At 28.3% G+C, this 27,520-nt stretch overlaps 3 protein-coding genes and 3 long non-coding RNA genes across 6 annotated transcripts; 4 read left to right on the top strand and 2 right to left on the bottom strand.

The window, feature by feature from the left end:
• Window positions 1-653: 653 nt before the first annotated feature.
• LOC122517551 (cytochrome P450 4C1-like) lies at window positions 654-18,082 on the bottom strand. Its single transcript, XM_043636004.1, has 7 exons — window positions 17,700-18,082; window positions 17,520-17,626; window positions 1,701-1,791; window positions 1,267-1,443; window positions 1,120-1,189; window positions 903-1,029; window positions 654-788 (listed from the first exon to the last, which is right to left on the bottom strand). Exons 1-7 carry the CDS (start codon window positions 17,869-17,871, stop codon window positions 654-656), a joined length of 879 nt encoding a protein of 292 aa, XP_043491939.1. The 5' UTR covers window positions 17,872-18,082.
• LOC122517442 (cytochrome P450 4C1-like) lies at window positions 6,752-8,503 on the top strand. Its single transcript, XM_043635831.1, has 7 exons — window positions 6,752-7,169; window positions 7,243-7,349; window positions 7,452-7,542; window positions 7,673-7,855; window positions 7,940-8,009; window positions 8,100-8,226; window positions 8,335-8,503. The coding sequence occupies exons 2-7, from the start codon at window positions 7,260-7,262 to the stop codon at window positions 8,467-8,469; spliced, it is 696 nt and encodes a 231-aa protein (XP_043491766.1). The 5' UTR covers window positions 6,752-7,169; window positions 7,243-7,259; the 3' UTR covers window positions 8,470-8,503.
• On the top strand, window positions 8,544-8,857 carry LOC122517444. The gene is made up of 3 exons (XR_006303857.1): window positions 8,544-8,618; window positions 8,700-8,768; window positions 8,837-8,857. It is a non-coding gene; the product is annotated as an uncharacterized LOC122517444 (long non-coding RNA).
• On the bottom strand, window positions 12,341-12,713 carry LOC122517445. The gene is made up of 2 exons (XR_006303858.1): window positions 12,541-12,713; window positions 12,341-12,394 (listed from the first exon to the last, which is right to left on the bottom strand). It is a non-coding gene; the product is annotated as an uncharacterized LOC122517445 (long non-coding RNA).
• A 4,605-nt stretch (window positions 18,083-22,687) lies between the features above and the next one.
• Window positions 22,688-23,610, top strand: LOC122517549 (cytochrome P450 4C1-like). Its single transcript, XM_043636003.1, has 5 exons — window positions 22,688-22,763; window positions 22,837-22,943; window positions 23,046-23,136; window positions 23,270-23,452; window positions 23,537-23,610. The coding sequence occupies exons 1-5, from the start codon at window positions 22,688-22,690 to the stop codon at window positions 23,608-23,610; spliced, it is 531 nt and encodes a 176-aa protein (XP_043491938.1).
• Window positions 23,611-23,762: 152 nt separating this feature from the next.
• LOC122517443 lies at window positions 23,763-24,172 on the top strand. The gene is made up of 3 exons (XR_006303856.1): window positions 23,763-23,822; window positions 23,930-23,999; window positions 24,105-24,172. It is a non-coding gene; the product is annotated as an uncharacterized LOC122517443 (long non-coding RNA).
• The last annotated feature ends 3,348 nt before the right edge of the window (window positions 24,173-27,520 follow it).

Genomic DNA, 27,520 nt, shown 5'->3' with positions numbered 1-27,520 from the left:
TCGACGCGTGCCGAGATATAGCGACAAAGAAACATCTTAGTTACGGAGTAACAGAGGAGTGCAGCGAGCTCCTTGCAGGGCGCTTTCGTTCTTCTAGCACGCGTTCTCCCACCATTTCTATTAGTCCAATCATATGCATCGACAGTTACGTTATCTAGCTCTTCGGTAATTAGCCCGCGCGTTGCATCGTCTTTTTCTATATAAGACGCGCGCTTTCACGCTTAAATGCTATTCTACCACGAGACCTGCGATCGATCAATTCGAAGAGAACTACACTCCTGCGCTACTACTACATCAGCGGAACAAAGGAACAAGAGAAGAAGGCCACGTGGTCAGAATTATATTCTGCCTTTGGATTAACATCATCAGCGATAGCTGCCGATAGGCAAGCCAGCGACACGTCAGCACCAACTGTATTTCAACCAGGGTTTTTATGCCGAAAGGCTTTTCCCTGCAACGAGCCAAATAAATCGTACTTATTAGTACTGACTGGGCTCAAAAAATATATTTTAATTTATTTTCACCTACCCTCATTCCTCATAAATAAACGATTCCTAACATCCATCTATAAGTGCATTTTCAACGACAAGAAAACCACCGGAGTACCGATACAAGGCGTCGGTTGTTAAACAATAATATTTTATTTATTATTATTATAAAAGGAATTCATCCATAAATTCATTACTAAAAGAATATATTTTAAAATGATTATTCTTACTTGCATGAGGATCTTTTTCTTCCCGGGTAAAGTTATCTTCATTCATTGAATTCTTCTTTTTCCTTATAATCTTAACGAATATAAAAGTTATATATACATGAATAAATTATTATTTTATTTCAAACTAATATATTTTTTTGATATTTGACAATTTAAAACAAAAATTATTTCTTGGTATTTTTACCTCGTTTGTTATTTTATTTAAGGGGGAAATAATTTCTTGTAGCCGTTTCCCCATACATGAATTGTTAAATATAATATTTGGATGTAACCAGAATTTAACTATTCTTGTTGCAGCTATGTCCATCGCTCTAAATAAAAATAAAATTTATAATAAAAAGACGAATATTCAATAATATTAGATTATATTATAAATTTAAAAATATTCTTCTGATTATTACTCTGATATATATTCATCAAGTTGGCAATCCGGATTGCTCTGCAAATTTAAATCACTTTCCAATAAGCTATCTGTCAGTACAAAAAAAAACAATTTTTAGAAAATTTTAATGTGTCCATCTATATTTTTTAGAATTTCCAAATCTTACCATATATTATATCCAGCGTACATAAATGTACGTAATGCATAATGTCTACGTTTTTTCCGTTTGTAGTTTCTAAAATATTAGCTAGTCTGTTTGAATTTTTTATCATTGAGTCCATATAAGTCGAAACTTCTTTGAATACTGGATTTAAGATTTTTCGATGAATGTCCCATATTGATGCTTTAAATACGAGAATATTTCTTAATTTAAATATTTATATTATCTTTTTTATATATTTATTAATTAATAAATAAGAAAAGAGAGATTCTCATATATTCATGTGTAGGTGTGTAGGCATTATATGCAATCATAAAAAAAGAAAACTATTTTAATTAGCAATCGTCTAAAAGACATATTTAAAAAATACTGTATTACAGTAGAGTATACATAGTTTTTTTTTATTAATTAAGAAGAAAGCAAGTAAACCTATAGTTTACCTGGTGCAGTAAATAATCCATCACCTAAAAGATTTTTCATAGGGAAATATAGAGAACTTTTTTCATAACCGCTAGAACTGTTTGATAGAATCTAAAAAGGAAAAAAAAATTAATATAAAAAAAGCAGAAATAAAAAAAATCTTATTCGGGGAAATCATTTCTAAAGAAGTGCAGTAAATTTGATAGATCTTACTTCAATATTTTCAGGATCATCCAAGACTACGACTAATTTTTGGCCAATCCACAGTAGCCACGGCGAAGAATAGATTGTAGATAATTTTATTATTTTATGAGTTATATCTAATTGTAAGACAAATTTATTGAATAGAAGTCGCATAAATATAGATATTATAAATAATAAATAAAAGTATACCTTTCATATCACCAAGTAATACGTTCAGATTCCCAATCAGAGGATAAGGCTTTGGACCTGAGCATTTTTTTACCAATTTATGTTCACGAAATTTATCTGATATATATTTGATTAAATAAAATAACAGTATCATTATTACTATTGGAGTAAAAAATTTAGTAATATACAACATGTTTAGTTTAACAAATTATAAATTATAAAACAACTTAAAATAGTATTAAAATACTTCTGGATCTTCTCTTGTATGCTAAGAACAGATATTAAGTTGATACTCCGCAGTGACTTCTTGTATCTTTTGCGTCTTAACAGAAACTAAGAAAGAAACATCAAACGATCGAAACATCAAAACGACAAAAAGATTTATTTTATCTATTCATTTATTCCGTGCGTAATAATACTAATTTACATAAACAGAAGAAGTTAATCGCTGTTATAAACATAGTTTCTTCTTAAAGAAATCTTCTTTTTTTCCCTTCCCTCTGTTTGACTTTGTATTATGCTAATAAAGTGGATAAACGAGATACATTAAATGAGATGCAAGAAGTGTTTTGATTATAGGTCAGATTGAAATGACTTTATTTTCCATTATTGTTATATAAAAGTACCGATTAGTTTTAATTATTCGAGAAAAAAAATACATCATTTTCCTTATCTTATTGAAATGTTAAATTAATATGCAAGACAAAGTTTTATTTTTCCAGCACGTCTATTTTTGAACGATTTATTATTTACTTCTGTTACGTGTTTTATTACACTATCTTGTCTGATAATGATTCAACAAAAATTCGTTAGAAAATTATTTTTACATAAAAACGTAATAGTCCGGGAGCCTATAAAAATAGCCTTATCTTAGAATCTAGGCATTTAATCGAAAAAAGTTTCAAACAAAAGTTGTAGAGATTTGAAAAATACATAAAAAATGTTTTGTTGTTTATCTTCGTATTTGCAAAAATAAGCGAGAAAGAGTGGTAAAAGTAATTGTAAGAATAGGGGAAAGCAAGTCTTGCCCCTCTGTCGGTTTTATCACGCGAACGCTCTAGTATGCTAGTTGCGTTCGAGCGTCTGTGTGTACTAATCACAAACGAAGGATCTTCGGACCCCTTTCTATTTGTTTAGGCGATAGCGAGTATTTTTTTTTCCTGGCCATCGAAAGCTGAGCGTTCTGTATACGATTTTTTCTTTTGGTAGCAAGCATTTTTTGTTTTGGCCATCTAATGTCGAGGGTATATATCCATTTATACCGACGTATAAGCGCGGCGTTTTTAAATCGAATCTTGATGCTTATGACACGCCGTTTTTTTATTTATTGTCAAAAATAGTAAACCTTGAATAAAAGAAAAACAATAATTTATTTTAACAGAAACTATTATTATTTAGTCGAGAGGAAAAGTAATGAATTAATTTTGTGCCTCGCCATAAAATTAATTACAATAATTAATTGATATTAATTTTTTGCCTCACAAAAATTTATTTCTATATAAAATTGAATACGTATTCTTTGTAAGACGAAATTTAAAATTTAAATATTTTTCCTAATAAATTACTTATTTTATATAATTTTAAATTACTGATTTTTTATTTTTTAATTATTTATTTGTGTATTAAATTGAATACATATTTGAAAAGAAAAATTTTCTATCTACACATAAAATTAATTTAAGATATACAGAAAAGGATATTCTAAAAACATGGAATTTATTTTTTGTCTAGACATAATTGTAATTCATTTTTATTATGTTTTAAGAAAACAGTAATGCATTTTTATTCAGCTTCAAAGTCATAAAAATTGTATGAAAAAAAATTGAGCACCTGTCAAGTGGTGTGCTTGCGTAAGTAGTATCGTCTTCGCTTCTCGCGCCAGTTATTAACGTTCGATTCTTCGTCGGGGAATTATTTTTTTTTTATAAGTTTTTCTATCTTTAACAAGGAGACGGTCAGTGAGTCCCACCTCAGATTTTTTTCAAAGTTTGTCAATTCTCAAAGAGAGAACTAGTGCTGTCACCGCACCATGGCCGTTGACACATAAAGTAATTCGATATATCACTCTTATATTTAGTGTGGACTGATATCTATATTTTGATATTTTTTTATTCTTTCTTATATATATAATATATCGATCGATTGAAAATATTTTTCTTTTTTTTTTTTGTTAACTTAATAAAAAATAATAATTAGTAGCTTATCTTCTCATACTTCCAATCCTAACCCTTTTTACCTGGTCACGCTATATATATATATATTTATAAAATTAAATAAATAAATAAATGAATAAAAATATAATAATAAAAGAAAAATAATCTTCTTACATTAGAGAATATTATCGATCATTAACTAGGGAGGGGAGAACAGGTTCCTTTATCAACTATATTCTATGTAAAATAAAATTAATTATAACAATAATAATAATAAAATATATAATAACTTTAATTAAAAATAAACAAGGACAATTAAAAAGTTATAAGAAAAATTAATAATGATATAATAATAATATTATATAATAATAATAAATTTTTTTTCTTTAAGTTATTTTTTCTTTGAAGTTATTTTTTTTTAAGTTATTTTTGAGGTTATTGAAGTTTATTTGTTTTGGTAGGCCAAAGAAATGTAACTTCTTACGTGCGTACATAAGTACATACGCACCAGTTTTTTTTTGCTTGTATGAGTGTCTTACACGTTGTTGTATTTGTTTCTTTATTATCGTCCTCGGAGAGCGTATTGAAGTTCCTGACAAACTTGTAACAAATTTTTCAGTAAAGGTCATCTGAAGGTCAACATTTTTCACGTCGTTGGATTCGGTTTTTTTAACTCATAAGATTTTTTGTAAAAAATATTGACCTTGAAAAAAATTCGGCCCATCACTATAATGTGCGTCTTTGGACAGAATATTTTTGTCCTCTAACATTTTATCTATCGTACAAAATAAACGAGATACTTTAGGTGGTCGAGTTAGGCAAAAGACCCTATATAGTATAGTACTCATATACATACGTATGCACGTGCTGTAGGTAAGGTTTCGATGTGTTCCGGGATGTTATTACCGGAAAAATTGTCTACCGTATAAAATGTAGGCTAGTAATACTATAATATATAATGTGATATAACGAATTAACGTATTTATTAAATACATTTAAAATTTAATTTCTTTTGAACTTTCAAAAGTGTCTGCCATAGCTTAAAAACCGTCACAATTTTCTGCCGTTTTTTTTTGTGCATAATAATACTAGTAAATAATAAAATATCTAGACGACAGTCTTGGTAAAAAGCTCTTGAAGTTGGTTTAAATTTTGAACCTGTGCTACCTGGGTGACGCTATATGGACCGCCGCCGAGCTTAGTTAATTTCCGCCTAATGTATGTATAGTAGGTATGAAAGATTGACTGAACGAAATTTGGATTTTGGTAAATTACGTGCAGTATGCTGGCCACTGGATCTTGGATTATTGCGTTTCTATGTAACAATAATTTTCTAATGATTTTCTATTGAATCATTATCAGACAAGACAGACGTGTAATAAAACACGTAATAGAAATACATAACATATTATACGATTAAAACACGTGCGATCAAAAGAAAATTTGTCTAGCACATTAATTTAACATTTCAATAAGATAAGAAAAACTGAGTATTTTATCTTGAATAATTATAACTAATCGAAACGCTTATATAATAATACAAAATAAAGTCATTTCAATCTGACCTTTAACTGAAACACTTCTTGCTTCTCATTTTATGTATCTCGTTTGACTAGTAATTATTTATTTGCATAATACAAAGTCAAATAGAGGGAAGGGAAAAAAACAAGATTTCTTTAAGAGGAAACTATGTTTATAACATCGATTAACTTCTCTTTTCTAATGTAAGAAACTACGTAGATGATATATTCCGAGTACGCAAACTAGTATCGAATAAGTATCGGAATAAATGAATTGATAAAATACAGCTTTTTGTCTAATGTTTTCCATACGTGTTTAACCTGACATCCTTGACGCCTGGACAAAGTATGATCTCGATCTTGCTTAATGGGTTATACGCAGTTGCGAGGCTCGAAAAAGACGTATTTTCATGAATTTTTTATAGAAACAGTTTTTATTTCTTAAAGAAAAGTGATGGTAATTCAAATAGAGCTAACTTTTGAGAATAAAATAGCGCGTCGATTATGTAAAAATATTAATCTGCACCGCTCCTGTAGATGATTTCCTGAACGTCCTCTAAAAAAGACGTTTGGCGGTTATCTTCATTTTGGCGGTTTGGATAATTGAAATTAAAAATATAGTGGATTCTTTTAAAGGATAGATTAATGCAGGTATTAAAACCAAGGAATAATAAAAATTTTGATATTTGACAAAATGGAATCTATTTGAAAAAAAGTTGTTGTTTTTAACTAAATTTTCGCTCTAAATTGTTACAAAAAAATAATAATAAATTTTTTTAAAATTATTCCTTATACTTAATACCTGAGGAATATATCTAAGAAGATTGTGTAAAAATTTGAAACCGATCGGTGAAGCCGTTTTTGAAAAATCGAGATCACCGACTTTGAAAATACCGTTTTGAGAAAAACGCGTTTAAAGTTTCAAATAGACGTTTACACATAGTTAAAAATTTTTGTTTGCAGCTTACATGAAGTGAAGAATTTGTCAGATCGATTTGAAATTTTTAGAGAATATACTTAAATATATGTACATTCCGAAAATGAAAAAAAAAAAAATCGATTTTTTTAAAATTCTAACTGCGTATAACCCCATTAAATAGGTTCCCCGTGTGACGATTCTTTTCTAGTTTCTGTTAAATCACGAAAGATATAAGAATTCGCTGCGGAGGTTAAGCTTAATATCACTTCTTTGCTTACAAGAGAGGTCCCAGTTGTATTTTAAAACTATTTTTGCTTGTTTTATAATTTTCTATTTGTTTAACTAAACATGTGGTATATAAATAAAGTTAGTGTTTCAACAGCAATAATAAAAATGTTATTCTATTTTCTGAAATATATAATAAATAGATTTCGTGAGTAGAACATGGTAAAAAAATTTCCGGGACCTAAAGCTTACCCTTTAATTTGTGTGGAAACCTGAATATATTTCTTGGTGATTTAAAAGGTACATTTTTATTCTATTTTTATAATTTCTATATTTATGCGATCTCTATTGAATGAATTTGTCTTACAATTAGAAATAACTCATAAATTAATGAAATTATCTGAAAACTATTCTTCGCCGTGGCTATTGTGGTTAGGCCCTCAATTAGCCCTAATCTTCGATGATCCTGAAAGTATTGAGGTAAGATTTATCAAATTACTGCACTTCGTTATAAACGGTTTGCCCGAATTAGATTTTCTCTTATTTCGGCTTTTTTACATCAATTTTTTGCTTTCTTTTTAGTTTCTATTAACAAATTCTAACGGTTATGAAAAAAGTTCTGTATATGACTTTGTGAAATATTCTTTGGGTAATGGAGTGTTTACTGCACCAGGTAAACTATAAGTTCACACGTTCTATATATATATATATAAGGATCTCTCTTTGTCTCTTTTTAATAAATAAATATATAGAAAAAAAAACATTATAAAAAATTAAAGTAAGAAATATTTTCTTATTCAAAGCATCTATATGGAAGATTCATCGAAATATCTTATATCCAGTATTCAATGATAAAATGGTTTCAACTTATGTGGACTTAATAGTAAAAAATTCAAACAGACTAAATAACATTTTAGAAACTACTAACGGAAAAAACATAGATTTCATGCATTACGTACATCTTTGTACGTTGGACATCATATATGGTGAGATTTGGATATTCTGAAAAGTTCAAATATATGTATGGAACTATTAAAATTTTCTAAAAATTATTTTTCTTATACTGACAGATAGCCTATTGGAAAGTGATTTAAATTTGCAGAGCAATCCGGATTGTAATCTTGATAAATATATGTCGAAGTAATAATTAGTAAAATATTTTTTTATTTGTATTGTAATCTACTATTATTGCATATTTGTCCTCTTATTGTGAATTTTATTTTCATTTAGAGCGATGGACATAACTATACAAAGAATATTGAAATTCTGGTTACATCCAAATATTATATTTAACAATTCATCTAAGGGAAAACGTCTACAAGAATATCTTTCCCACATTAATAAAATAACGAGCGAGGTATAAATAAAACGATTATTCACACTTTTAATTATCTCAATTTTCCTCAATATATATTTTTCTAAAAAATTAATATTTTATTCATGTATAAAACTTTCATTCCTCAAGATTATAAAGAAAAAGAAGGAGTCAATGCACAAGGATTACTTTACCCAGGAAGGAAAAGGTCCATGTTCAAGTAAAAATAACCATTTGAAAAATTATTCTTTTAATAATGTATTTATAGAAGAATGCTTTTTATAATAATTATAAATAATATATAATTAGACTCTTCTCTAATTAAAGGAAAAGATACCAGTTCATTTCTAGACGTCATATTTAAATCGCTTTACGAGTCCGGAAAATATTCGGAGGCAGATATTCGTGATGAAATAAATACAATGGTTTTTGCAGTAAGATGAATTAATTAAAGATTATTTAAAATTTTTTTTTTCATTCAGTAAAAGTAAAAAACAATTTGTATTAATTTTTAGGGAAGTGATACTGCCGCTAATTCGCTAACATTTTTATTTTTAATGTTAGCCACGTTTCCGGACATTCAAGTACGCTCAGAAATCAATTATATTTTAATACAAAACTTGTATCATTTATTCGGCTTTTTCGATTCCAGAATCAAGTATACGAAGAGCTGTACCATTTGTACAGCTCAAGCGATCCAAATGAGGTTCTTATTACAATGGAAGATACTAAGAAAATGAAATATCTTGATCGAGTCATCAAGGAAACATTACGTCTGTTTCCTGCAGCTCCATTTATTGCACGGAAACTATATAGGGACACAAGAGGTATATTTACATATAATAAAATATTTTTTAGTATATATTTTTGTCCATTGACATTAGTGTCTTATATAGTAATAATATGTATTTATTTATTTTATCAAGTGAATGACAATGTGATAATACCAAAAAATTGTCACGTAGTTATTTCAATATTTTCACTGCACCGAAAATATAAATATTGGACTGATCCGTTAAGATTTAACCCGGATCGGTTCTTGCCGGGAAATTATAACAAGAAATGTTTTCGTCCGTTCAGCTTTGGGAGTAGAGGATGTATAGGTAAAAGCATATTTTTACCTATTCTTGAATTAGTATTCTAAATAGTTGATCAATAAAGTATTTGTTATTTTAATATTTCTTTTTTAGGTCAAAAATTTGGCATGACGCAAATGCGGGTAATAGCTGCCACTTTATTGAGAAAATTTCTTGTTCGAATAGACAACCCAGTTTCCGTTGAAAATATTGACCTAAAATTCAGAATAACTTTGCAACCAGCTGAAACTATATTCTTGAGATTTAACAAGCGATAATATTTATAATTTTTGTTGATATTATTTTCCTAATAAAATAATTGTAATAATTAACTGTACAAATAAAAAATAATTTTTAAAAACTATACTTTTCCAGTTTTCATTTAGGATATCATTAGGATATTCGTATTTTAACAACAAGGATACAATATCACAAATAGACTGAAAAATAAACACATTAAACTATTAATTAAGTATTTTACAAAATAACTCGAAAGACACTCAAGTTGCTTTTATCCATAAGTTGGGTATATCGAGGATATTTGATTTTATTCATAGAAGTCGAATTATCATATAGTAATTCTTAAATTTAATATAAATTTATTAGTTTTGAGTGAGAAGAGTTAATCTTTTCTCTGCATCTTCGCGTTCGATTCTCACTGTCAATAAATACACTGCTCGAAGAATTAATTGTGTCTGTATTGCATTAATTGCAAAAGAAAATTATCGAGTAAGGAAAAATTAGAAACTCTTCCTAAACGCGATGGTACTTTAGACGAATTATCTAAAAAATAATAATTCAATTTACTCAAAAATAACTTTCTTTAATGTAATAAATTTCTGTATGAAATATAATTTAACATATATTCTTATCGAATTTTCACATTGTATGATCCGAAGACACGCAATCTTCGTCATTCATCAGATTCGACTTTAAATCGTTAATATTGTCACTCTTTGGAAAATTTCCTGATACTCCAGAAATGTCAACTGCACTATCTTCTAAGCCTTCTAATCTCATATATGCTAAATGTATCAGCACTATCAACTACTAATTCGTATGCCAAATAAGCTATTTATTGAAATCGCTGTTTATATAGCCAATCGAATAAGTCTAATTTAAATTGTTAATTATGATTTAGTTCTGCAATTTAAATGCGTTTACTATTCATTATGCTGCGTTGTCAATGCATTATTGTATAAAAGAAATCTTTCTTAGGGCTTTCGATGACCTGTGATTTAAAATTGTTTTTATATAAGAAAAATATTTCCGTATGAACGATACGTTAAACGATTCTAGATAGTTAATTCTTTTAAATTCAAGAAAATGTAATACTTGCTGTAATAGAAAATATTTTCAAGATCCTATAAATATGTTGAATAGTAATATACTTCCATATAATATAGTTTTGTTTGAAATACTTTTCGAACATTCTTAATGCAGCATCAAAGTATTTAAATATTAGGGAAAATTAACAATTTATAGCATTAAAAAACATTCAACTACAAGTAATATTTTATTTTACATTTTATTTAATATGAATAATATAATATAATTTACATTATACGAATCATTAATCTCATAACATAGCAATACTTGAGATAATGTTTCTAATTGTTAGTATTGCACGCATAAGAAACTTTCACAGGAATTAATTTAGATGGTAAGAAGAATGTAGAATTAATAATATCCAGGAAACGTATATATATATAAAATTTTTTTAGAGGAAGAATAACAATTAGTTAATGGAAAACTCAAAAAATGAACAAGAAAAAGCTATTTCAACACAAGTAATCTTTGTAACTCAAGAGATTTTGATTAAAAGTGTTCTTGATTTAACCGCACAGTTTATTTTTTTTTAAATCTACTAAACTATAATAAAACCAATCTGGACATATGGATTACCGCTATGGGGTATAGCAGCGAAAAGTCACATTGCCAATCTCGAAACTCAACAATCCATAGCCGCGCACAATCGTGAATTCTCCATGGTACGTCCGTAACGAAAAGATAGGAAAGGACCAAAATATTAACACGATAGAAGAAGAAATAACCAAGGCAACCTGCAGATATAAAAGAAGAATTGATACGCACATAAACTCGCTAGCCAAAGATAACTACAACCAATATCTAATCTCTATAATCTCTAGAAGGCTCAAAAGAATACACCCAGGAGCATGAGTAAAAAATGAAACCTCATCGAAATAAATGACAATAGCGATGCTATCTCATTAGAGAAACTGTCCACGTGCTGTCTTTTTCACTTATATAACAATTTACCAAATTTCTACGGACAATATGTAAAGATGTATGGAGTTAATGAATAAAAAAAAAGCTGGTTTTTTGGACTTATGTACGCACGTAAGAAGATATGTTTCTTTGGCGTAAAAAAACATTTTTTTCGCAGCCTATACGCCTTACAACATTCCGCGTTTGTTTGTGATGGATACTTTCTTTTAGATACATTTTCGTAACGATAGTAATAGGCATTACACTTCTCTGCATTAGTTTCAAAAATCTCGAAAACTGAAACAGAAATTTAAATGTATATTGACACTGGTCAAAAAGCTACAAGGGATTATTATTTAATAAGAATTATTGTAGAACCAATTTATAAATAGCCAAGATGCCCACATTATTTCTTTTATTCTTTTGATAGAATATAAATGCATATGATTTCTTCCCAGTGTGAATAAAAAGAAGATGTTCTCTTCCAAAATCTTTAATAATTTCAATGCCGTTGGCTTCTTCTTATTGTTATTGAAAATAATGCTCTCTCTCTCTTTCAGTAAAATGATTGATAAATTATGCGGAGAGAATAAGTTTTGTAATTCTTTGAATAAATATTTTTCAAGAGAATTATAATATTTGTATCTTTTAGAAGCAAGATTATTATTTTTTCCTTTTGACAGATTCATGTATTGCCTATTCCTTGTAACTGTGGTTGAATTTTATTCACATGATAATTCACATGAAATCTCTACGAAGGAGACATTAGTTAAAAGAAATTTTTATATTGGTAATCCATTGGAAAATAAAATTTATATGCACAGGTCCGATGCTGAGATGGAGTCTTCTTATTGGGTGTGTTACAGTCTTTGATTGGAACAAAATATGTAGAGCTGCATATTTAGCTAAAACAATTTAAGAAAGTAGTTTATGTATGAGATATAAACATAAAAATAGAAACAGATACCCATAAATTGAATTAAATATTAATATAATACATATTTCTTACTCGGTAAAGTATTTTACCTGAACTTTAAGCTATTCTACTTACTATTGTTTGTTATAATATCAGGATGACTCAGAGAACAATTTTAATTGATCGGTATTCTTACATTTAAATCAGAAAATTATCATCATATGGTTAAGGCATAAAAATTCGCATAGCATGTTATCCAGTTTATTCATTTTCAACCTGAATTGATGATCATTATAGAGAAGAAATGAAACGAATTAAAACTAATAAATAATAATACATACCTCAGTACATCTCAAAAAACTAATAAATAATACATACCTCAATAAATCTCAAAAAAGGCTTTTATTATAATATTTACAAATAATCAATGTGTTTGATGATATTTTGAAGAATTCACAGTTTTTTATATCAACACCACCGTACATAATAACTAAAATAAACCAGTCTAAGAATAGAACTAATGTCTTTGTTAAAGGCCCAGCAGGGCGTGCTTAGCAACGGTTTGAAGGTTGGGGAGACGCCATATAACAACATTTCGATATTCTCAATATTCTCAAGATGATTGAGCCGCGTATTTCGAATATACGCTAATAATCTATAATCTTTACAAATGGTACATAAATCGTTATCACGTTGAGTGCCACACAAATTCTGAAGGAAATCCTCGACAGGCCACGCTTGGTATCTAGTATTGAAAAAGAAGTATAACTTCAAAACAAAAACAATAACATTCACATTGCACGATACGTTTTCAGTCTTTTATGCCACACTCTCGATATTTTTATAATTAATTACAGGTCAACTATCACAATATTTACATATTATTATTATTATTATTATTACTTTTATTTTTACATAGAATATAGTTAATAAGGAGATCTGTTTCCCCCTTCCTACTTGATGATCGGTAATATTCGCTAATGTTAACCGATTTAAAATTTTTTTTTATTGAAGTAATACTTCTTTTGGCGCGCTTGGGAAAATGTGATGGGAGTGACTTTTTTCCAAGCGACATGGTTAAAAATCGACACCACGAAGTTTGTCGGGTATTTACGATGCGCAGCAAAGCGATTTCAAATTTACGGCATGAAGTCGTCTTTCACATCTCTTCTTCTTCCTCTTTTTTTTCTCAAGCGGGTCACCCATCCAATTACTAATCGTACTCAGCGCTGCTTGACTTAAATGATCGAGCGGGAAGTAGTTCTATCACCGCGCCATGGCCGTTGACGCATAAATTAATTCGATATATCTCCCTTATATATAGTGTGAACTGATATCTATATTTTGATATTTTCTTCTTTTTTCTTTTTTTATTCTCCTTTTATATATAAATTTATTATATTAAATCCATTAAAAATATGATTCCTTTATTTTTTTTGTTAAATAAATAAATAAATAATAATTAGTAGCTTATCTTCTCATACTTTCAATCCTCCCCCTCTTTACCCAGTCACGCTATAGATATATATTTATAAAATTAAATAAGTAAATAAACGAATAAAAATATAATAATAAAAGAAAAATACTCAGCTTACATTAGGGAATATTATCGATCATTAATTAGAGAGGGGAGAACAGGTTCCTTTATTAACTATATTCTATGCAAAAAAAAATTATTAATAATAATAATAATAATAATAATAATAACATAATAATAATAACATTAATTAAAAAATAAACAAGGAAAATTAAAAAGTAACAAGAAAAATTAGTATTTATAATAATAATAATTATTATTATTTTTTTTGAAGTTATTTTTGAGGTTATTGAGGTTATATTCGTTTTGGTACGTCAAAGAAGTATAACTTCTTACATGCGTACATAAGTACACACACCAGTATTTTGCATGAAATATTTAATGATTAAAGTATATATAATTGTTATTTATTATTATTAAAGTTGCATATATTTTTATTGTGTTTACTAGGTAAAAAATAAAATGATAACTGTTATTCTAAAAAATAATCGTCTCTAAATATTTGCGCAAGATTTGAAAAATTTTATTATTATATTTCTAATTTTCTTTGTGATAACTTTCGTTCTCTTTCCTTTAAATAATTAAAAATTATTAAACGTTAAGAAAATTTTTTAAATTTATACATATAAAAAATAATAAAAAGAAAGTTATGCTTGAAGAATCGAACACTAAACCTACCGATGCAACACGTCTGTGTCTTCTCGTCAGAACACTACTACCTAAGCAATTACGTCCCTTAATATATAGTTGAATTTATAAGAATATAAACACCGTTATAACAGAATATTAACACCGTTCGGACCGTGAGAGTCGTTCCGCGAAGATGCAGAGCAAAGAATCATTCTTCTCACTCAAAAGTAATAACTTATATGACATTTAAAAATAAACATATATGTGTGTGTGTGTGTGTGTGTGTGTGTGTGTGTGTGTGTGAAGTGTGTGATACTTTGACTTCTACGAATAAATTCAAATATACTCATTATAACCAATTTACCGATAAAAGTAATTTAAGTATCACTCGAGTTATTTTGTAATATACTAAATTTTATTTTGAATGTGTTTATTTTTCAGTTATTTTTGAAATTGCATCTTTTATAGTTAGGAATACGAATACCGATATCCTAATAAAAAACTAGAAACGTATAGTATTGAGAATTTATTTTTAATTTGTACGGTTAATTATATATTACAATTGTTTGATTAGTAACATAATAATGACAACAATGATAAATATTATCTCTTTTTAAATCTCAAGAATATAGTTTCAGCCGGTTTCGTAGTAACACTGAGTTTTAGGTTAACATTTGCAACTGTATAGGTTCGTCTATTTGAATAATAAATTTTCTCAATACGGTAGCAGCTATTGCCTTCAATTTGGTCATAGCAAATATTTGACCTGAAAAAGCAATATTCAATAAAAATGTACTTAGCCGATCGATTGTTTAGAATACTATTTCAAGAATGCATAAACATGTGTTTTACCTATGCATCCTCTTCTCCCTGTGCTGAACGGAATAAAACATTTAGAGTTATATTTTCCTGGTAAAAATCGATCCGGGTTAAATCTTAAAGGATCAGCCCAATATTTTTCTTTTCGGTGTAGTGTAAATATCATAAAAAATACCTGACAGTTTTTTGGTAATATCACATAGTCGTTCACTTAATAAAATAAATAAATACATATTATTACTACATAAGACTGTAAACTCAGTGGGAAAAGAAAAAAAACAATAAAAATTTTATTATATATAAAAATACCTTTTGTATCGCGCTTTAGTGTTCGCCCAATAACTAGTGCAGGTGGGAAAAGACGTAGCGTCTCCTTGATGACTCGATCAAATATTTCATTTTCTTAGTATCTTCCATTGTAATAGGAACCTCATTTGGATCGCTTGAGCCGTACAAATCGTACAGCTCTTCGTATACTTGATTCTGGAATCGAAAAAGCCGAATAAATGATACAAGTATTGTATGAAAATATAATTGATTTTTAAAAGATAATAAATAATAATGCATAAGTGGTATCTGAGCGTACTTGAATGTCCGGAAACGTGGCTAACATTAAAAATAAAAATGTTAGCGAAGTAGCGGCAGTATCACTTCCCTAAAAATTAATACAAATTGTTTTTTACGTTTACTGAATGAAAAAAAAATTTTCAATAATCTTAAATAAATTCATCTTACTGCAAAAACCATTGTATTTATTTCATCACGAATATCTGCCTCCGAATATTTTCTGGTTTCGTAAAAGGATTTAAATATTGCATCTAAAAATGGACTGGTATCTTTTTCTTTTTTAAAGGAGAATAATAATATTTTATTTATTATTATTATAAAAGGTATTCATCGATAAATTCATTACTAAAAAAATATTTTTTAAAATGATTATTCTTACTTGCATGTGGATCTTTTCCTTCCCGGGTAAAGTTATCTTCATTCATTGAATTCTTCTTTTTCCTTATAATCTTAACGAATATAAAAGTTATATATACATGAATAAATTATTATTTTATTTCAAAGTAATATATTTTTTTGATATTTGACAATTTAAAACAAAAATGGTTTCTTGGTATTTTTACCTCGTTTGTTATTTTATTTAAGGGGGAAAGAATTTCTTGTAGCCGTTTCCCCATAGATGAATTGTTAAATATAATATTTGGATGTAACCAGAATTTCACTACTCTTGTTGCAGCTATGTCCATCGCTCTAAATAAAAATAAAATTCACAATAAAAAGACGAATATTCAATAATATTAGATTATGTTATAAATTTAAAAATATTCTTCTGATTATTACTCCGACATATATTCATCTAGTTTGCAATCCGGATTGCTCTGCAAATTTAAATCACTTTCCAATAGGCTATCTGTCAGTACAAAAAAAACAATTTTTAGAAAATTTTAATGTGTCCATCTATATTTTTTATAATTTCCAAATCTTACCATATATTATATCCAGCGTACATAAATGTACGTAATGCATAATGTCTACGTTTATTCCGTTTGTAGTTTCTAAAATATTAGCTAGTCTGTTTGAATTTTTTATCATTGAGTCCATATAAGTCGAAACCATTTTTTCTTTGAATACTGGATTTAAGATTTTTCGATGAATGTCCCATATTGATGCTTTAAATACGAGAATATTTCTTAATTTAAATATTTATAGTATCTTTTTTATATATTTATTAATTAATAAATAAGAAAAGAGAGATTCTCATATATTCATGTGTAGGTGTGTAGGCATTATATGCAATCATAAAAAAAGAAAACTATTTTAATTAGCAATCGTCTAAAAGACATATTTAAAAAATACTGTATTACAGTAGGGTATACATAGTTTTTTTTTATTAATTAAGAAGAAAGAAAGTAAACCTATAGTTTACCTGGTGCAGTAAATAATCCATCACCTAAAACATTTTTTACAGGGAAATATAGAGAACTTTTTTCATAACCGCTAGAACTGTTTGATAGAATCTAAAAAGGAAACAAAAAATTAATATAAAAAAAAGCCGAAATGAAAAAAATCTTATTCGGGGAAATCGTTTTTAAAGAAGTGCAGTAAATTTGATAGATCTTACCTCAATATTTTCAGGATCATCCAAGATTACAACTAATTTTGGGCCAACCCACAGTATCATCGGCGAAGGATAGATTGTAGATAATTTTATTATTTTATGAGTTATATCTAATTGTAAGACAAATTTATTGAATAAAAGTCGCATAAATATAGATATTATAAATAATAAATAAAAGTATACCTTTTATATCACCAAGTAATAGATTCAGATTTCCAATCAGAGGATAAGGCTTTGGACCTGAGCATTTTTTTACCAATTTATGTTCACGAAATTTATCTGATATATATTTGATTAAATAAAATAACAGTATCATTATCACTATTGGAGTAAAAAATTTAGTAATATACAACATGATTAGTTTAACAACTTATAAATTATAAAACAACTTAAAATAGTATTAAAATACTTCTGGATCTTCTCTTGTATGCTAAGAACAGATATTAAGTTGATACTCCGCAGTGACTTCTTGTATCTTTTGCGTCTTAACAGAAACTAAGAAAGAAACATCAAACGGGAGCCTATTTAAGCAAAACCAATATATTACTTTTTCAAGTTTTCAAGGATACCATCAACACGTATGAGCAAAGTTAGACAAAAAGATCTATTTTATCAATTCATTTATTCCGTGCGTAATAATGCTAATTTACATAAATAGAAGAAGTTAATCGCTGTTATAAACATAGTTTCTTCTTAAAGAAATCTTCTTTTTTTTCCCTTCCCTCTGTTTGACTTTGTATTATGCTAATAAAGTGAATAAACGAGATACATTAAATGAGATGCAAGAAGTGTTTGGATTATAGATCAGATTGAAATGACTTTATTTTCCATTATTGTTATATAAAAGTACCGATTAGTTTTAATTATTCGAGAAAAATATACATCATTTTCCTTATCCTATTATAAATGTTAAATAAATATGCAAGACAAAGTTTTATTTTTCTAGCACGTCTTTTTTTGCACGATTTATTATATACTTCTGTTACGTGTTTTATTACACTATCTTGTCTGATAATGATTCAACAAAAATTCGTTAGAAAATTATTTTTACATAAAAACGTAATAGTCCGGGAGCCTGTGGTTATCAAACGGTATGTAATTTACCAAAATCCAAAATTCATTCAGTCAATCTCTCATAATTACTATACATTAGGCGGAAACTAACTAAGCTCGGCGGTGGTCCACATGCCGTCACTTAGGTAGCGTAGTTACAAAATTCAAACCAACTTCAAGAGCATTTTACCAAGACTGTCATTTTGATATTTTTTTTTTACTATTATTTTTATTAAAAAAAATAATTGCAGACAATTGTAAAGTTTTTAAGTTATAGAAAACACTTTTGAAAGTGCCAAAAAAAAAACAAATATCAAATGTATTTTAACTTATCTAAACTTTCTATGTTATTTATTATAGTATTAGGAGCCTACATTTTATACGGTAGAAATGTTCTACGGTATCAAAAAATAAAATAATAACATCCCGGCAGACAACGAAACCTTATCTATAAACAATAGTAAGTATGAGAGTATAATGACGATAATAATATTATAATTGAAATTTGTATTTGTATTTTTTATCCGTTTAAAGCAAAATACGAATTTGATAAAAAGAAAGTAAGAGTTGTTTACGCTATAAAGAAATAATATATTTTCATATCTATAACAAATTTTATGTTTTCTATCCATCAATGTTATCTTCGGAATCATTTCCATCATACAATGGATTTTTATAATCAACTCAATTGATTTTTTCAACACGTCGAGCGCTTCGCGAATTCTTAAGAAAATCACCGTCAGGCAACGCGCGCGTTACTTATATTAGTAAAAAAAAAGACCAATTTTTTCGACAGTGACTGACGTGGAACTCAACGTGTTAAAAATGAAATTTAAATTTGTAAATTGAACCAATCATATTTAAACAAAAATTAAATTTATGAAAATTAGAAAAAAAGAAAAAGGAAATTAAATAGAACTTTACAAAATTATAAATTTAATTACGTTCACTATATACGTTGCACTCTGTACCCACGTTCCAAAATATACTAGAAAAATATTTGCCATAGAACCGCTACTGTAATGAGCTGCAAAAAAGAAGAATGTTATTTCAAGTAAATACAATAATACTGTATTATTGAGAATAGAAAAAAAAAAGATCTCTTTTGGCATTATATGGTATAGTTTTCATATTCATTCGTATTTACTTAGTCCACTCAAACGGGTCCAATTTCTGAACTTCTGATGACAGCGGGGGAAATTGATCTAAGGGTAAGTCGACGACGCTGAATCGAATGGTGCTAATTTTTTTGCAATAGGATCCCAAGTTTTTGAAAAAAAAAGTAGAAAAGGAAAAAATGGCTTTATCTTAGAATCTAAACATTAAATCGAAAAAAGTTTCAAACAAAAGTTGTAGAGAATTAAAAAATACATAAAAAATGTTCTATGGTTTATCTTCGTATTTGCAAAAATAAGCGAGAAAGAGTGGTAAAAGTAATTGTACTAGTAGGGGAAAGCAAGTCTTGCCCCTCTGTCGGTTTTATCACGCGAGCGCGCTAGTATGCTAGTTGCGTGCGAGCGTCCGGGTGTACTAATCACAAACGAAGTATCTTCGGACCCCTTTCTATTTGTTTAGGCGATAACGAGTATTTTTTTTTCCTGGCCATCGAAAGCTGAGCGTTTTGTATACGATTTTTTCTTTCGGTAGCAAGCATTTTTCGTTTTGGCCATCTAATGTCGAGAGTATATATCTATTTATACCGACGTATAAGCGCGGCATTTTTAAATCGAATCTTGATGCTTATGACACGCCGTTTTTTTATTTATTGTCAAAAATAGTAAACCTTGAATAAAAGAAAAACAATAATTTATTTTAACAGAAACTATTATTATTTAGTCGAGAGGAAAGTAATGAATAAATTTTGTGCCTCGCCATAAAATTAATTAAAATAATTAATTGATATTAATTTTTCCTCACAAAAATTTATTTCTATATAAAATTGAATACGTATTATTTGTAAGACGAAATTTAAAATTTAAATATTTTTCCTAATAAATTACTTATAATATATAATTTTAAATTACTGATTTTTTATTTTTTAATTATTTATTTGTGTATTAAATTGAATACATATTTGAAAAAAAAATTTTCTATCTACACATAAAATTAATTTAAGATATACAGAAAAGGATATTCTAAAAACATGGAATTTATTTTTTGTCTAGACATAATAATAATATAATAATAATAAATTTAATTAAAAATAAACAAGGAAATTAAAAAGTTATAAGAAAAATTAATAATGATAATATAATAATATTAATAATAATAATAATTTTTTTTTCTTTAAGTTATTTTTTTCTTTGAAGTTATTTTTTTTGAAGTTATTTTTGAGATTATTGAGGTTATATTCGTTTTGGTAGGCCAAAGAAATGTAACTTCTTACGTGCGTACATAAGTACATACGCACCAGTTTTTTTTTGCTTATGTGAGTGTCTTAGACGTTGATTGTATTTGTTTCTTTATTATTGTCCTCGGAGAGCGTATTGAAGTTCCTGACAAACTTGTAACAAATTTTTCAGTAAAGGTCATCTGAAGGTCAACATTTTTCACGTCGTTGGATTCGGTTTTTCTTTAACTCATAAGAATATTTTTGTAAAAATATTTTCCTTTAAAAAAAATACGATGACTTTTATATTTTGAAAAATATGACCTTGAAAAAAAATTCGGCCTATCACTATAATGTGCGTCTTTGGACAGAATATTTTTGTCCTCTAACATTTTATCTATCGTACAAAATAAACGAGATACTTTAGGTGGTCGAGTTAGGCAAAAGACCCTATATAGTATAGTACTCATATACATACGTATGCACGTGCTGTAGGTAAGGTTTCGATGTGTTCCGGGATGTTATTACCGGAAAAATTGTCTACCGTATAAAATGTAGGCTAGTAATACTATAATATATAACGTGATATAACGAATTAACGTATTTCATTAAAATACATTTAAAATTTAATTTCTTTTGAACTTCTATAAGTGTCTGCCATAGCTTAAAAACCGTCACAATTTTCTGCCGTTTTTTTTTTCTGCATAATAATACTAGTAAATAATAAAATATCTAGACGACAGTCTTGGTAAAAAGCTCTTGAAGTTGGTTTAAATTTTGAACCTGTGCTACCTGGACATTTGAACCTGTGCTATATGGACCGCCGCCGAGCTTAGTTAATTTCCGCCTAATGTATGTATAGTAGGTATGAAAGATTGACTGAACGAAATTTGGATTTTGGTAAATTACGTGCAGTATGCTGGCCACTGGATCTTGGATTATTGCGTTTCTATGTAACAATAATTTTCTAATGATTTTCTATTGAATCATTATCAGACAAGACAGACGTGTAATAAAACACGTAATAGAAATACATAACATATCATACGATTAAAACACGTGCGATCAAAAGAAAATTTGTCTAGCACATTAATTTAACATTTTAATAAGATAAGAAAAACTGAGTATTTTATCTTGAATAATTATAACTAATCGAAACGCTTATATAATAATACAAAATAAAGTCATTTCAATCTGACCTTTAACCGAAACACTTCTTGCTTCTCATTTTATGTATCTCGTTTGACTAGTAATTATTTATTTGCATAATACAAAGTCAAATAGAGGGAAGGGAAAAAAACAAGATTTCTTTAAGAAGAAACTATGTTTATAACATCGATTAACTTCTCTTTTCTAATGTAAGAAACTACGTAGATGATACATTCCGAGTACGCAAACTAGTATCGAATAAGTATCGGAATAAATGAATTGATAAAATACAGCTTTTTGTCTAATTTTTTCCATACGTGTTTAACCTGACATCCTTGACGCCTGGACAAAGTATGATCTCGATCTTGCTTAAATAGGTTCCCCGTGTGACGATTCTTTTCTAGTTTCTGTTAAATCACGAAAGATATAAGAAGTCGCTGCGGAGGTTAAGCTTAATATCACTTCTTGGCTTACAAGAGAGGGCCCAGTTGTATTTTAAAACTATTTTTGCTTGTTTTATAATTTTCTATTTGTTTAACTAAACATGTGGTATATAAATAAAGTTAGTGTTTCAACAGCAATAATAATAATGTTATTCTATGTTCTGAAATATATAATAAATAGATTTCGTGAGTATAACATGGTAAAAAAATTTTCGGGACCTAAAGCTTACCCTTTAATTGGAAACCTGAATATATTTCTTGGTGATTTAAAAGGTACATTTTTATTCTATTTTTATAATGTCTATATTTATGCGATCTCTATTGAATGAATTTGTCTTACAATTAGAAATAACTCATAAATTAATGAAATTATCTGAAAACTATTCTTCGCCGTGGCTATTGTGGTTAGGCCCTCAATTAGCCCTAATCTTCGATGATCCTGAAAGTATTGAGGTAAGATTTATCAAATTACTGCACTTCGTTATAAACGGTTTGCCCGAATTAGATTTTCTCTTATTTCGGCTTTTTTACATCAATTTTTTGCTTTCTTTTTAGTTTCTATTAACAAATTCTAACGGTTATGAAAAAAGTTCTGTATATGACTTTGTGAAATATTCTTTGGGTAATGGAGTGTTTACTGCACCAGGTAAACTATAAGTTCACACGTTCTATATATATATATATATAAGGATCTCTCTTTGTCTCTTTTTTAATAAATAAATATATAGAAAAAAAAACATTATAAAAAATTAAAGTAAGAAATATTTTCTTATTCAAAGCATCTATATGGAAGATTCATCGAAATATCTTACATCCAGTATTCAAAGATACAATGGTTTCAACTTATGTGGGCTTAATAGTAAAAAATTCAAACAGACTAAATAACATTTTAGAAACTACTAACGGAAAAAACATAGATTTCATGCATTACGTACATCTTTGTACGTTGGACATCATATATGGTGAGATTTGGATATTCTGAAAAGTTCAAATATATGTATGGAACTATTAAAATTTTCTAAAAATTATTTTTCTTATACTGACAGATAGCCTATTGGAAAGTGATTTAAATTTGCAGAGCAATCCGGATTGTAATCTTGATAAATATATGTCGAAGTAATAATTAGTAAAATATTTTTTTATTTGTATTGTAATCTACTATTATTGCATATTTGTCCTCTTATTGAGAATTTTATTTTTATTTAGAGTGATGGACATAACTATACAAAGAATAATGAAATTCTGGTTACATCCAAATATTATATTTAAAATTCATCTAAGGGAAAACGTCTACAAGAATATCTTTCCCACATTAATAAAATAACGAGCGAGGTATAAATAAAACGATTACTCACACTTTTAATTATCTCAATTTTCCTCAATATATTTTTCTAACAAAATTAATATTTTATTCATGTATAAAACTTTCACTCCTCAAGATTATAAAGAAAAAGAAGGAGTCAATGCACAAGGATAACTTTACCCAGGAAGGAAAAGGTCCATGTTCAAGTAAAAATAACCATTTGAAAAATTATTCTTTTAATAATGTATTTATAGAAGAATGCTTTTATAAAATTATAAATAATATATAATTATACTCTTCTCTAATTAAAGGAAAAGATACCAGTTCATTTCTAGACGTCATATTTAAATCGCTTTACGAGTCCGGAGAATATTCGAAGCCAGATATTCGTGATGAAATAAATACAATCGTTTTTGCAGTAAGATGAATTTATTTAGGATTATTTAAAATTATTTTTTCATTCAGTAAAAGTAAAAACAATTTGTATTAATTTTTAGGGAAGCGATACTGCCGCTACTTCGCTAACATTTTTATTTTTAATGTTAGCCACGTTTCCGGACATTCAAGTACGCTCAGATACCACTTATGCATTATTATTTATTATCTTTTAAAAATCAATTATATTTTCATACAAAACTTGTATCATTTATTCGGCTTTTTCGATTCCAGAATCAAGTATACGAAGAGCTGTACGATTTGTACGGCTCAAGCGATCCAAATGAGGTTCCTATTACAAAGGAAGATACTAAGAAAATGAAATATTTAGAACGAGTAATCAAGGAGTCGTTACATCTTTTCCCACCTGCACTACTTATTGGGCGAACACTAAAGCGCGATACAAAAGATATTTTTATATATAATAAAATTTTTATTGTTTTTTTTTTCTTTTCCCACTGAGTTTACAGTCTTATGTAGTAATAATATGTATTTATTTATTTTATTAAGTGAACGACAATGTGATAATACCAAAAAATTGTCACTAAGTTATTTCAATATTTTCATTGCACCGAAAATATAAATATTGGACTGATCCGTTAAGATTTAACCCGGATCGGTTCTTGCCGGGAAATTATAACAAGAAATGTTTTCGTCCGTTCAGCTTTGGGAGTAGAGGATGTATAGGTAAAAGCATATTTTTATTCATTCTTGAATTAGTATTCTAAATAGTTGATCAATAAAGTATTTGTTATTTTAATATTTCTTTTTAGGTCAAACATTTGGCATGACGCAAATGCGGGTAATAGCTGCCACTTTATTGAGAAAATTTCTTGTTCGAATAGACAACCCAGTTTCCGTTGAAAATATTGACTTAAAGTCCAGAATAACTTTGCAACCAGCTGAAACTATATTCTTGAGATTTAACAAGCGATAATATTTATAATTTTTGTTGATATTATTTTCCTAATAAAATAATTTTATTTTTACAACAGAGGATACAATATCACAAATAGACTGAAAAATAAACACATTAAACTATTAATTAAGTATTTTACAAAATAACTCGAAAGACACTCAAGTTGCTTTTATCAATAAGTTGGGTATATTGAGGATATTTGATTTTATTCATAGAAGTCGAATTATTATATAGTAATTCTTAACTTTAATATAAATTTATTAGTTTTGAGTGAGAAGAGTGAATCTTTTCTCTGCATCTTCGCGTTCGATTCTCACTGTCAATAAATACACTGCTCGAAGAATTAATTGTGTCTGTATTGCATTAATTGCAAAAAAAAATTATCGAGTAAGGAAAAATTAGAAACTCTTCCTAAACGCGATGGTACTTTAGACGAATTATCTAAAAAATAATAATTCAATTTACTCAAAAATAACTTTCTTTAATGTAATAAATTTCTGTAGGAAATATAATTTAACATATATATATTCTTATCGAATTTTCAATTTGAATGATCTGAAGACACGCAATCTTCGTCATTTATCAGATTCGACTTTAAATCGTTAATATTGTCACTTTTTGGAAAATTTCCTGATACTCCAGAAATGTCAACTGCACTATCTTCTAAGCCTTCTAATCTCATATATGCTAAATGTATCAGCACTATCAACTACTAATTCATATGCCAAATAAGCTATTTATTGAAATCGCTGTTTATATAGCCAATCGAATAAGTCTAATTTAAATTGTTAATTATGATTTAGTTCTGCAATTTAAATGCGTTTACTATTCATTATGCTGCGTTGTCAATGCATTATTGTATAAAAGAAATCTTTCCTAGGGCTTTCGATGACCTGTGATTTAAAATTGTTTTTATATAAGAAAAATATTTCCGTATGAACGATACGTTAAACGATTCAAGATAGTTAATTCTTTTAAATTCAAGAAAATGGAATACTTGCTGTAATAGACAATTTTTTCAAGATCCTATAAATATGTTGAATAGTAATATACTTCCATATAATATAGTTTTGTTTGAAATACTTTTCGAACATTCTTAATGCAGCATCAAAGTATTTAAATATTAGGGAAAATTAACAATTTATAGCATTAAAAAACATTCAACTAGAAGTAATATTTTATTTTACATTTTATTTAATATGAATAATATAATAATTTACATTATACGAATCATTAATCTCATAACATAGCAATACTTGAGATAATGTTTCTAATTGTTAGTATTGCACGCATAAGAAACTTTCACAGGAATTAATTTAGATGGTAAGAAGAATGTAGAATTAATAATATCCAGGAAACGTATATAAATGTGGGAATCGAGCACCTCCAAGCCAAACACTTTAAGTAGGCGTTCGTGAGGAGATTGGACGGTGTGCCCTGGATAGCTCAATTGGTTTAAGAGCAGTCGCCCGGAAAGCGGAAGATCTGGGTTCGAGTCCCGGTCCAGTCTGTCCAACGGCCCAATTTTTCACAAATCCTACATTTTGGGGGCCCCTCCAGGATTAAAAGAGAATAGATTTCATGTGTGCAATAAAAAGTCGTATAAAGTCGTATAAAGTCGTGTGAAGTTGCATAAAGTTGTATCAAGTCGAAAGTTGCGTTACAATTACCAGCAGTGTGAATCCGATTCTAAGTTGATTAAGAGTGTTGCGCGAGGAAAGTTGACCACGCGTGAATACTAAAGTAAAGTTGTGAAGTAATCGGTAGTGTTGGTGTAACGGTGATATAGGAGGACGATAAAGAAACATTAAGATTAAGAAAAGTAGCTGTTTAAACGATGGCTCAATTGAAGGTGTCACATTACGCCGAACCGAGCAGCCCCCCGCACGAGAGAGAAAGTGTTTAAATAGGAATTCTATGGGCATAAAGAATTCTAAAAGAGGTTGACAGACAAGCCAGAATAAATGGGTAATATTTTCTAAAAAGCTTAGGTTACAGGCGACTAGAAATAATTCTAAGATTTTCGGTCCACTCAAGAGCAAGGGCCACATGCTCATGCTGTTTCCCGTTATGTGGACAGATGCGGGTTTGAACGGGAAAAATTCCGAGAGCTGTGGAAAATACTCTCTCGCTAAGACGTTACAGGCGTTAAAAGAAGAAATATCGATGACCAATAGGGAATCTGTGATTTTAATAAGAAACGCCCTGTAGGAAAAAGAGAGTCCTTCCCCTCCCCGCTATATGCGGAGTATAAAAGACGGACACGAGACCGGATAAGGGCTTATTGGAGAGTACAATAAAGAGTGATATACGAAGATAGATGCATAAGTACGAATAATTTGTAATAAGCCTGAGGTCGTAAGGGTTTAAGTC

The sequence above is a fragment of the Polistes fuscatus genome, unplaced genomic scaffold (assembly GCF_010416935.1).
Source record: "Polistes fuscatus isolate 324 unplaced genomic scaffold, CU_Pfus_HIC Scaffold20, whole genome shotgun sequence".
In the NCBI taxonomy this organism is placed as follows: domain Eukaryota; kingdom Metazoa; phylum Arthropoda; class Insecta; order Hymenoptera; family Vespidae; genus Polistes; species Polistes fuscatus.
Note: the sequence above shows the minus strand (reverse complement) of the source record. Positions and strands in the feature narration are given on the sequence as shown.

Coding starts and splice junctions, on each gene's coding strand:
- LOC122517442 (XM_043635831.1), top strand. CDS start 7,260: ATGAAATTATCTGAAAACTATTCTTCGCCGTGGCTATTGTGGTTAGGC. Junction 7,856..7,939: donor TACGTTGGACATCATATATG/GTGAGATTTGGA, acceptor TTATACTGACAG/ATAGCCTATTGGAAAGTGAT. Junction 8,010..8,099: donor CTTGATAAATATATGTCGAA/GTAATAATTAGT, acceptor ATTTTCATTTAG/AGCGATGGACATAACTATAC.
- LOC122517549 (XM_043636003.1), top strand. CDS start 22,688: ATGGTAAAAAAATTTTCGGGACCTAAAGCTTACCCTTTAATTGGAAAC. Junction 22,944..23,045: donor ATGATCCTGAAAGTATTGAG/GTAAGATTTATC, acceptor CTTTCTTTTTAG/TTTCTATTAACAAATTCTAA. Junction 23,137..23,269: donor TGGAGTGTTTACTGCACCAG/GTAAACTATAAG, acceptor TCTTATTCAAAG/CATCTATATGGAAGATTCAT.
- LOC122517551 (XM_043636004.1), bottom strand. CDS start 17,871: ATGTTGTATATTACTAAATTTTTTACTCCAATAGTGATAATGATACTG. Junction 17,627..17,699: donor ATTACTTGGTGATATAAAAG/GTATACTTTTAT, acceptor TCTTACAATTAG/ATATAACTCATAAAATAATA. Junction 1,444..1,700: donor TGGATTATTTACTGCACCAG/GTAAACTATAGG, acceptor TCGTATTTAAAG/CATCAATATGGGACATTCAT.